Source organism: Fopius arisanus, unplaced genomic scaffold, assembly GCF_000806365.1.
Source record: "Fopius arisanus strain USDA-PBARC FA_bdor unplaced genomic scaffold, ASM80636v1 scaffold00025, whole genome shotgun sequence".
Taxonomy (NCBI): Eukaryota; Metazoa; Arthropoda; class Insecta; order Hymenoptera; family Braconidae; genus Fopius; species Fopius arisanus.
The window spans coordinates 1,232,861-1,245,584 of NW_011887764.1; the positions used below are offsets into that span (position 1 = coordinate 1,232,861).

At 36.8% G+C, this 12,724-nt stretch overlaps 1 protein-coding gene across 2 annotated transcripts in view; it reads left to right on the top strand.

Moving 5' to 3' along the window:
- The window catches only part of vg (vestigial), a 47,281-nt gene extending 38,566 nt beyond the window's left edge, over positions 1-8,715 (top strand). For both annotated transcript variants that reach the window (XM_011301973.1, XM_011301974.1), the window contains exon 6: positions 7,929-8,715. In XM_011301973.1, the coding sequence (XP_011300275.1) occupies positions 7,929-7,975 (47 nt within the window). In that variant the 3' untranslated portion in view covers positions 7,976-8,715. The remainder of the gene's footprint in view (positions 1-7,928) is intronic.
- Positions 8,716-12,724: the final 4,009 nt, after the last annotated feature.

Consider the following 12,724-nt stretch of genomic DNA (forward strand, 5'->3'; position numbering starts at 1 on the left):
TTTTTTATTTCATTTCATTTCAATTTCTGATTACTTTCTTTACCATTGGCCTCAATCATCAAGCATTTTTTTGGAGGAGAATATTTCAAGTGTGAGAGAGTTCTGACATTTTGCGATCGTTATTTATATTTTTTTATTATAGCTTCAACGAGAACAGAAATAATAATGATTAGTTTAAAGTTTTTTGAGGGAACTTGAAGTAAAAAGGTCGTGGGTAATTTTATGGATTTTTAGGATGAATTGACTAAATGCTTTTTATTGGTGTTTTTTAGTTGTTAGGCACAGATTTCTCTGGTTATTCGTGAATAATTAAAGGACTGATTTTATCGTATCGCTTTCGCTGATTTCGAGTGGAAATCATTCTTACTCGAGTCGTTATGCGAAATTGTCACGCATTTAGGATAATGGAAATGTGCCAAGATGCAAGATAAACCCTTCGTATATCTCGGCGGAAAGTATTTATCTCTTCGGAATATTTTTGCGGATTGGAGCAATGGAGAATGAAAAAAAATTACACGAAATTATTGCAGCATGGAGCAAGATTATATTATCAATATTTTCGAACTTGTACTTTCGAAAATTCCAAATTAATTTTCTATCTTCTATCATGATTTCATTAATGAGTAATAGAATTTGATCCGAAAGTCGTAAATCGTGGAGTGAATCGATACTTTATCTGAAAAAATTAGAGATTGAATTAGAGAGAATGTAGGAGTTGAAAAAAAATATTGAAAAAATGAGAAAATGTATTTTTCGTGTATTTCTCCGCAACATTTTCCGTTCTCTCTCTCATTTGACGAAAAAGCTTGTGGAATATTGCCGAACACATATGAGAATAGCCGAAAGAGGGTTCAAAATCGATACCAGCAACCCTCGCTCGCAACCCTCCTGGCTGGTGTCACTGATTCAGACCCTGACAGCCATCCCCTCAACCCTCTCCAGTCATTTTTCTTGGCTCCCCCGCGCAAATAGGTAATATCACTCCCGGGTGACAAAAAAGGGCTGAAGCAGGAGAGCATGAGAAAGCTATATTGCCTCTGGAAAAGGGCTCACTGTTGCATTGACGGTGTAATGCCACATAATCCACCTTGCTTCGCCTTAAAATCACCTTCTAGAGTAGTTTTCACGAGATACACGGCTGAATGGTATAGATCCAACCAAACGGGTTCTCAAGAATTTGCCTAAAGGAATGTCGGCAACGTTCACTATTTCAACTGGCGTGCGCTACTGACTAAACCTCCCTCTCACCCCACCCCTCTACCCCTTTCGATTCCACTGCCTCCCCTTCCTCATGTGCTCTCTCCGTTGATTCTGATTCGTCATTCTTGGTACACCATCATTGCCAGGAAAAATCACACTGTCAGAAATTTTCAAGAAATTCCAATCGCAATGTCACTTGAATTTTTTATTACACGGAGAAAAATATTTAATGAACATTGTGTCGGAACTTATGTACGCTTGCCAATTACCGAAGTGATTATGGAAATTTAAGGAAATTTTTAATAGTTCTGTAAAATTTTTCGAAATCACTTTTCACTCCTGGATTACAGAGAAGGTATACGTCATTTTTATTAGATATTTCTTCCGGTGTATAACAACTTAAATTACAACAGTAATTTCCTCGTTTTTCTGAAACGGCAATTAATTTGCAATAAAAAAATTGAATGAAAATTAAAAAATATTTTTTCAATTTTTGCATTATCCTTGCTGAATTGTAAAAGACAATTTCTCATGAGAATATTGTTGGATAATGCAATGAAAAAACTTTTCCAAATAATTTTTTAGGTTTCGGGAGAAGAATCTGAGAATAGTTTAACAACAAAGAGAAAGACTGAGCGAAATGACTTCCCAGAATGAGCAGAAGTTTAAAATTGAGGTTGAATTCAAACGTGAAGCCATTAGACCTCTTTAAATTAAACTACCTGTTATTATCCGGTCCGACGAGTGTATAACACTGGACACGAGATGAGAGTGAAGGCCCGTTTAGGCAGTTGCAGCAGAGTTTAACTGTCTCCCTCTCTTCCTCCTCCCGTTCCCGATCACCAGCATTTTCACCGTCCTCTCGAGAGTAATTATATAATTGCGTAAATTAACTCCAACGGAATAAATTGCCTGTCGTTTAGCTGCGATTAAGAGAAATACATCGCAATTACGCGAGATTTCGATTGACAAAGATATCGCCATTTGCGCATGGTCTAATGATTTTGTTGACGGTGGCAAATGGTTTCTGCAGTTCCCACCACTGGCCTCTTCTTTCGCTTAAAAAATCACTAAAAAAAATCACTAAAAAAAACTCTCAATTCCGGTTCGATTTTTCCCCAAAAACTATAGTAAAACATATCTTCCGGAAATCGAACGAAAATTAAACATAATATAGAAATAAATCCTGATATTTAGCTATCGACTGCTGTTCGATTGGAATTCAATTGGAATTCTATCAAATTATCGCATTTCCCATTCAGAAATTTCTTTTTATTTAAAATTGAGATTAAAAAATGCCCTGAGTCCCGGCTTAAATGACATTTCTATTTAGCCAGAATGAATCTATTTTTCGGGGATTTCAGGATAAACCTTTGCAATAAATGCTGCTACAATTTTTTTTTATGCACTTGATTGATTTTATCTTGGAGAACGTATAATGTGATCGGTGCTGTCAGAACCGCCAGTCCGTTACAATCAATAGTGAGAACTCCTCTCGAAACAGATCCGCCCGATTTTCCCCATAAATAGCACCTGAAGTGAACGATTGCCCCTAGGACAAAACCCATTAATCCCCCCGTCTGCCAACACTCCAATTGCATGATTGACAAATTCAATACTCCCCATTGCATTATTCATGAAGTATTTTTCACAATTTATTCTCACCCATTACGGGAAAAGGCGCAAAACTATACGTGTGACTTGAGTTTAAAATTCACATTAGTATGTGTAAGAAGTCCGATGAATGATATGTGAAAGGTGAGGTGAAATGTTTGACATGAGAAATACCATAAAAATGCGTGAGTTGTTGACTGGACAAGTGGTGGAGGCAATAATTTTTGGCGTTTTTGGTGTGAAAAAGTTGTTTCTCCCTCATTCTCCAGTCAAAACGAGTTATTCCGTCAGTCATCCCACCCTCGGATTCTTGCAAAAGGCAAAAAGTCAGATTTTCACAATTTTTTTTATGTCCGGGAGAATTTTTTCAACCCCCAGAACTGATTTTTTCCCGCGCGGTTTAAATTAGATATGCGGATTTTCGTGGGATTAATACTCCCTTTTGTATCGCCGCTCTGGCACGCGCCTTGAAAATGGCGTCGGTGACGTCACAACGGGCATTGAGGTAAAGAGGAGGATGAGAGATGCCATGGGTTGTAGTCTGGGGATCGGCCAGTAGCTGCATCACGATTGGTCAGACTGTCGGGTGGAGGGAGTGGTCCGACACAATGCGGCCAGTGCGCCACCAGAGCTACATTGATCTCTCGAGGTGTTTTTCACCATCAGAGATAACATTTTTCGGCAATGGGAATATTCTTCAGTCAATTATAACAAGGACAACCCTCTCGTGATTTATGGAGCACCGAAAAACTCAGGGGAATCGAAAATTGCATTATTCAAGAAATTTCTACAACAATTTTATCACCAATTTGTGGTCAAACTCAATTTGTAATAATTTTAACGGAAGAAAAAAAATTGTTAACAAAAATTTTGGTTTTCTATTATAGAGAATTTTCCGGAAATACAAATATTCTTTAGAAAATTATAACAGAGACAATTTCTTTACGATTTATAGATAAAAAATTATAGTGTGAATTTTAATTGACAATTATTGACTTTTATTTCATTCCTGGTAATTCCCAGAAATGCAAGTAAAAATATTTATTTCTATCGAGGTGTAAGTAATTTTTAAGCAAAATTATAAGATTTTATTTAATTTTGAGAAAACTGCAGTAATTTTCCTGGACGTTCAGTAAAATTTCACAAACTTGGGAAATCACTCACCGGCCATTGATTCTATCATTAAATTCAAAGATGTCAGAATTTTATTATGTCAATATTTACGACCGAAAACATTAACAAATTAAAATTATTTTATTGGAGTTGAAATGCCATAACGTAGAGTAAAATAACGATTTCCCACGCAATGTTGACCCAGCGTTATGTAATTGCTCCTCCAATTTCTGTAAATCAAAACCGTTAATGGTCGATTACAAAACGTCAGGATTTTTTAATGAAAAAAAAAACGTCAGGATAAATTGAAGAAATTGAGTGGAGCTGTAGCCGTCGAAGACTAGAGAAATACGAAACCATTTGGCCGTTCTCTTCGGAAAATTCACTATTGAGACGAACGAACGCGTGTGGGGTTGAGTGACTCGTACATTTGGATACTACACGTTGAATTAAACGAGAGATTCCATTGTCCGCTTTGGTGGGGTCTCCGGGCGACTGAGGTCCGCACACGGGGAGCATTGTGATGACCCTTATCAATGGGGTCGCTGTAGACCCCTTGCTGCGCCTGGAATCCAATAAACCCCCGGGTGAGTGGAGTCGAGAGAGAAGCGTCCGGACGCCCATCGCTGTCACATTCATTGAGAATTAGGGGTTAACGTTTTATGATCCTGTCATAATCCAATCGTCATCTTCAGGAACTGAAATTACCCACCACAAGTCCACAATTTTACCCATTCCCTCAACTTTGTCCTAACGACGTGAACAAATGTACATTAAAATCCAAATTAAAATCCAAATTAATATCCAAAAAGCGGATTATCTATTGGAAATGACTGGCTGACGAAAAGCTTGGAGCTCACGCGAAAAAAAATACTACTAATTAATCAAATAAACGGGTAGGAAAATTTTCGAATGAGTTCTGTAAAATCTACTGCACCGTTTTTTCTTCGTCTAAGCGAGATTTGAATTCGCCACAAATAGGACGAATAGGAAAATTTGGTGAGCGATAAAAATGACAACTCATTCTTCAGCCGACGATTGCGTGACTATAGTATTTTTTCCTCCATTTTCTCTCCGTGCAGTTTCTTACTTCGGTCATGAGTCCATTGCCTCATAACTTAACAGCATCGAAAATTTACATGCAATTATTACTCGAGGAAAGAGACAATCAAACGCCGCAGATGCGCGCTGATGGATTGCGCACCTTCCGTTACGTTTTTCCGTTGCACGGGATATCTTGAAGGAATTGTTCTACCCCAAAACAGCAAGTAGTTCGATAATAACGACCTTGAGTTCATGTTTATCGAAATGATGATCGCCTTACCCGGGGGCAGCGAGGGGAACTGACTCCGTGACTCGACAAATAGTGGGCAATATTGTTCGGGTTAGCCAACACCCTATTTGCAACCCTCGAGGGCCCCTCGGACGTTTTGTGCCCGAATAATGCGCCACATATTTGCTCTGACATTATATGCCACCCTACAAATAATAGCCCCCCCACTGCAGCCGGAGATATACCATCCCTTCATCGATTAAAATATCTATTATCCGTGATATCACGGTGTCAGATATCCGCACGATCGAGGGGATCATGAATTTATTGTCACCGGGACATTATTTTAGGACTATTTTTCGTGGTCGAGAAGTCCATGAAGTGGAGTTTCCTCTGAGAACGGATAGCCGATGCCTGAAAAATTAATTTCATCATAATCATACCTGAACATTCGTGCAAAATTCATTATTTATATTTGGATTATGGAAAAAAATTGTTGTCTTTAAATACTCATTTTTTAATTTTACTTTTTCAAGTTGAATTTCTTTCCAACGAGACATTTCCAGATTCTCACAGAAGGAAATTATAATTTCATTATTAACATATTAATAATTCATTCATTATTATGATATTAACAAATTTTTTGAAAATGAAATGTTTGAAATCTGGATAAATTGTTGAAGAACATTATTTTCAGACTGGAAAATTATTTATTTATGCTTGAATTTGCGAAGGAAAAAAGGAAGTATTGTTTTAAAAAACGAATATATGAAGTGCAATTTGAGGAGTTGTTTTTTGACAGCTAATTTAAATATTCTTAGAGAGATCCATAATTTTTCACAGGGAAATTTATAGAAATACACTTGGAATTGAAATATACCAAATCTCTGCATTCCTCCACACGTTCAGATCCAACTCCAGTTTTCTTCTCCCACATAGTTGAAAAACAGTGGAAGTTTCTCCAAAAAGTGCAACTTGACTTCATTCTTCTCCACTGGAGATCCATAAATTTTTCATAACCGAGGAGAATGCTCCACTCGGCTGTAGTAAAGAATTCCTGAAGTTATTCCTCCGCAACTTCCATATTTGTTCACGAGAGTGGTAATTATTATAGCCGCAAAGAGATTTATGCTTGTTCTAATGACTTCCCCGGATTAGATAGACATCGCTGTGAAAACAAACCAAAGGATCAGATGCAATTAAATAAATTATCAATACCTCATCTGTACAATTGCTCTAAAAAATTTCGACAAAATCCGTGATAAAAAATTTTTCGTAAAGTTCTTATGATTTAAAAAAAATAGGATTTATCGGTAAAAATCACAATAATTTTGTGGAATTTCATGCTGAAATAGTATAAAGTTCACTCGACTTACCGCATCTTGTACCACATTATCATGCCAAATTTTCTTGATTTTTTGTTTTTTGGAAAATCGAAATTCCTCAAAAATCCGCGCAGTTTGCACAAACCGCGAATATTAAAACCAAAACCAGGTGAATCTCAATGCCTCCTCCGAAGGTCATTCTCCACGTAAGCCCATCGGTTCAGAACTAATCTCCGGGACAAATAAAAAATATCTCAAACACAAACACATAATTTTCCGATGATATCCACCACCTAAGGATCACCCTAGGCTCTCGGCAATTTTTCCATAATGGTTCTTATCAAATAATACTCGAATGTCGACCGCCTCTCGACAATTTTCCAGATCACTGGCTACTCCATCGGATAACACTCGAAGCCCCTGCCCCTGACCTGAGTGAATCGATTGATGTTGAAGAGAAAAAATAATCATTTGACTTCGAGAGCGCAGGTAGAAGCACACGCGCAGGCACGTGTGCCCCTTTGCAAACTCGTTGTTCAATAACTCGTATTATCTGTCCATCCGTTTTTAAACAGTTTCGCGGGTTGTTACACATCCGAGTGGAGATGGCAGGTTGATAACGCCGTGCACGCGGCCACGCGTGCCCTTGAAACTGTTGATGTTTTCAATGAAACGAGATATTGATAAAAATTCATTGAATAAATAAAGCTGAATTACAGTATTGCGCTCAAGATATGGAAAGACGGAGTTTTTCTATTCCATTCTATTCCATCGATTCAGCTAAATTTTCCATTTTTGTTTGCCATTTTAAACAGTAGGAAAAATTTGGAATACCTCCGATAGTGTAAAATATTTGTTATAGTGTAATTTAGTGCGAAAACTGCGTGAAATTCCGGCTTCTCCTGGAAAGTAAGAGTAATATTATAATTTTTCGGAGGAATTCCTATAATTTCCTCCGCGTGGACAGCAATTATTGATATATTTATATAAAATATGGAGGGAGTGGTGCCGATGAAAAAACATTTTCGAATCCATAAACGTGCTTTTAATCGTCGTCGATGATCAGTCGAGTTAAATTCCCGGGGCCGTATCGAGATGAAAGATAAGAAAGACTGTAACATTGGGTTTAACATGGAGATCTCAACTGGTTGATCTCATGAGGTTGTGGGACTAAACAGCCAGGAGACATCCGTCCTTGTCGTTGGTGTCGCAGCGGGTGCCATCACCGAATCGGCACCCTCGCATCACTCAAAATCCCATGCAGGACGGCATCTCCCCAATCGAAGAAGGAAGAGTTATATATCTATTTAAAAAAAAAAACGTGGGACTCTCTCGAGAAATCGAAATAATGTAAATTAATTTAGTTTATGGAGGCACTAATTGTCATTTTCTGTGGGTTTCAGGTCTAGATTCACAGGTACAGGATTCCAAGGATCTCTACTGGTTTTAGGAGGGAGACTCGAGAGGATGATTGTCAAGACTCTCATCCGGAACTGAAACGAATTTTTGTTATTACGTTTGTCGAAGGGACCTAGCGAATTGGTGATTGTGTCCCTTTGTCGAGGATGTGTACATAGTGTTACCTAATTATTTTAAGGGAAATTAGGTCTTCAGGGTGCGGTGAATATGGAACATTTAGCGGTAGATACCAATTGCACACGCCATTTCACAGAGATTAAGGGGTACATCAGGGGGGATTGTCTGTGGAATTCAAAATTATATCCACCCAAAATATCTAAAGTTTATTTTTATTTTTGGGAATTCCTTATTACATTCATCCAATTTCTTCATTGCCCTGCATTGAATTTTTTAAAACAAATCTTGTTTTGTATATTAATTCTCAGTCTGGATAAACTTTTGTTATTGAATTATATGAGAAAATATTTTAAATTGAAGAAAATAATATATTTCCGATTTCCGTAAATTTTTCTATTCAGACAACTCCTTCTCGAAGTATAATCTCTCTGCTGTGAAAATCATGGATCTCTAGTTCATCAGTAGTAGGTATCGTTGTGACAACGATTTTTTCAAAGAAAAAAATGATATATTTATTGAATAAAATTCGTGCCATAACGCCATATCCACACGAATCGCAACAAATGCTGTATTGTAATATATACGCTGTGGGAGAATATTTCCACTTGAAAATTCACGAGTAAATGATAGGTAAAGTAACAAGAAACTTTTATTTCTCCCACCTCTCAAAAATTGAAAACAGCTATCCTCTATCCCTGCGCACTGAAAAAAAAACATTTCTTTTGCCAAATATATTCACTCTCTACCAATATGCCAAATATATTTTATTGTAATTACTAAATATACCTGAGAAAACAAATTTATTTCTGAGGACAGATACGCAATATTTCCCCAGAATATTAGTCTCTTCGATTATCTCGATTAAATTCGTCAGCCTTTTACTGATGAAGTTCCGACTTCCTGAAACGCTCAATCAACTCTCTAATGATCTCGGGAAATTTCCAATTCCTGTTCTCCATTCTTCTGATTTTAACGAAAATTCTTACACGAGACTGGAACATATGTAGGACGACATCGCCGACGCATCTGGCGGATCCTTAACGATGTGAGGAACTCGATAATTAACTTTGACACCTCGCAGAAGCCGGAAATGAGCTGCATGGATTACTGGATGTGTGAAATTCTCTAATAAGTCGAGATATCGATAACAGCCTTTTGGGATTTTCGTGTGGAGATTTCTCTTTCTGAAAATTTAGTTGGGCCGCCTGCGGTGGGGAACACCGGAGATGACGAAGAGCCCGAACCCCTGGGACCTTTCCACACGGGGATCCTCTCAAGTTGTCCTGATAAATCAGAAAGTTCTTCCTCTCCTTCGTTTTCGTTTCAACGTTTCGTAATAGCGTGGGACTTCTTCAAGTACACATTAAAAAATTATTTATTTTCATCCAATAGAGTTTATGTAAATTAACAATAAATTTTCAAACCTTATTGACATTGCGTAGATATTTTCTTATTATTAACAAATATTCACAGTCAATTAAATTATTAAAGACTCAAATTAATAATTTGTTCAAATTGAATATTTCGACGTAAACGATTTATATAATGGAATTATTTTCATTGGAATAAGAGAGAAATATCTAGTTATGATTTTCATGTACTTTAGATTAAAAATTCTTTCGAACGTTCTTCAATTAAAAATTATTAGCTTACTTCAGTAAGTTACAAAATTACATAAAAAATCTGTGGTGTATTTGGGGAAAATTCAGAGGAATTAATAATGTGTGCAGCTCATCGTGAATATAAAAGCGTTGGAGTTGAAACGCTGGCGCCAGTCAAATTGATATGAATCGGCTTCAATAAACACGTAGCGCCAGATAATTGTTAATGACGCTAAAAATTCTCTCAGCTTGATGTATTACGTTAAACCGGAAAGACAATTGTCTGATAATTTAAAGTTATGTTTGATGGTATTAACTCCAAATTTATTATACCAATCAAAATGTGGGAAACGGTTCAACCCTGACAACTGGATAAATAGGAAATTATCAGAAGGTCCCTGATATATTTTAATGATTCGCGATAAATTTTGATAAGAAAAATAATCTATTTCTACATGAGATAAAATTTATATATAACTACAGCTGAATTTTCCTTAACATTATTATAATGATAACTACAAGTTCTTATAATTGTCCTGGGATATATATGTGTTATAAAACTTATATAAATCTAAACTTGGACTAAATCTAGAATTGGCGAAAGAATCGATGGTACGAAACCATAATTTAACATTTTCTTTTTGTCCAGAATTTTATTATCTTTAAAAAAAAAATTGCGAAAAAAATAGAAATGAGTTAAAAACGCTTTCCCACTCGCATTATCCCCCGTGTCCCATTTTTTTCGGACCTCCCCTACATATATTTCACTGATATTTTTTCAAAATTTTTCCATGAAGGATACAATGCGAAATTGGCGAACGTTAGAATAAACGTCTGCACTCGATGTAGACTCTCGGTGTATCACGATTATTCGAAAAATTCAATAAAACAGTAGCCGAATCCAATAAATCTTGAGATAAATAATGGTGCCCTGGCAGACCAGAGGTGTGCGGTTCACGATCTCTAGATAAGGTCTGAACAAAAGTCATGAGGACAAGATTGAGAAAGGTAAAAGGACGAGAAGAGGCAAGACGTCCAAGATTTACTGGGCGCCCTCGACGCTTTTGCGTCTCCCCCCCAATTCCCCTCTGTAATTACCGAAATCCACTCGGTTTCTTTATTTTGCCTCTCCATAGCCCCTGCGCGGTCCCCTCATATTTTTTTCCTCATTTACTTTTAATTTATTGACCAGATTTGGAGATAAATCAGCGAAAATTGTTTATTCTGTCCCGTCCAGGGGAAATATTCAATTGTAATTGAAAATATTTAAGGATTGCAAGTTATTTCTATATTTTCTTGGATTTTCAAATTACCAGAATGCAAATGGGTCGATGATCTCGGTCTCTCTTCGGTCGTTGTCTACTATAAATCAGTCGGGTCCGCCTCCTCTCGTCGTTCTCACTCGAGTGTATCACTTGCGGATTATGAAATATGTACACATGTCGAGACGTGGAAAAACTTGGGAGACACGTGAGGACCACGTGGAGAGACTTCCTGGGGTATCATATATGGATTTAAAAATTGGAAAATTACAACAGCGCGAAATATACAATATAAATTACGAAAACTTTAATTCACTTATCGATTACGAAAGGATTTATTGTAATGACTTCATCAATTGTCCAGAAAACACTTAAACAGAGAAAAAAAATGTTAACTTCCTTGGAAAAATGCCTTACGGTTGTTGTTGCCAATTTGTCTTAGGTTTGAAAAATTAATTTATTATATTATAAATAATTTAATAAAATAATTTATTGTAATTATAATAATTATAATAATTTTTTCATTTAGCTGGCAACTTACTATGGGATTGACGTAAAAAAAATCAAAGTTTCTGTCTTTTGTCATTATTTAATGACTCACAAGGTTTTAACATAGTGTAAAAATCTTTCTGCGTTTTTTCTAAACTTTAAAACAAAACTTCGTGAGCAAAATAATGACAAAACCGAAAAGTTTTATATTTTTTCCGACCAATTCCCTCGATAATTTACCAAAAATGTTAAAAAACGTGAATTTCGACTGTACATGGTTGTGGAACATCCTAAATCCAATAATGAATGAAAAAAACACTTCATGCTCAATAACGCAAAATGAGATTTGCGCCAGGAAATTCGCAGGTGGGTACCGTGCACTTGTTCCCTCGATGTTTAGTAATTAAATACCATTGGGGTGTGGGAGACCCTCCAAATGCAATAGAACTGCAACGGAGGAGAAAATTCGGAGGGGGAAATAATCGAGCGTGAATATGAATATCAATTCTACTTGAATAGATGACTCCCCCTCACAATTGATAAAACAAACTCTCAAAATAAAAAATAGCACACATAATTGAGAACAAGTACTAGAACTATATACGGAAATAATAACTCGGTTAAGGAAAATATAATTAAATTTTTCGAAAATGATGTTCTTTTTTCAACGGATGAGGGAATTAATTGATGAATGATTTAATGGTCGAGGAAGATTAAATAGAATGTTGGGTTGTTCTACACAGCCCCCGCAATTACCTGCAGAGACCGAGAAGAGATCTTATCGAGTTTCTCTATCGAATTGCTCCTCACTCTCTGGTTTTCTTGATTTCTCGAACGAGTGCGAGAGGGAATTATTGGTTGGGGCTTGCCACGCTGTGTCGGCGGTGTGTCGGCGTTGTGTCGGCGTTGTGTCGGCGTATGACATAGTGACGCCGGGTAGTCCAACGACAAAGGACGAAAAAACGTCTAGGAATGCCGCCTCAGCATATTTCGGCAGTGTCACCTACACACAGCTAAGTTTTATCTACTTCAAAAGGTACCCCCCTGTTCATGCCAAACCGCTTTCAATGTTACACTGATAGAACGGTTTACTTGCACCAGACTTCTTGATAGTTAAGGAATGGTTAAACGGTGATAACACTTTGAAAAGCAACACACATTTATAAGTATGTGGTACATAGACAGAAATGTTTCATGGAATTCATCCTGATTTTTTTTGTAATCGTGTAATGGAGTGGCGATTTAGGGACTTTTGACATGAAGTAGAATACAAATTTCCGAATGGACATGATTACTAAACTTCAGGGTAAA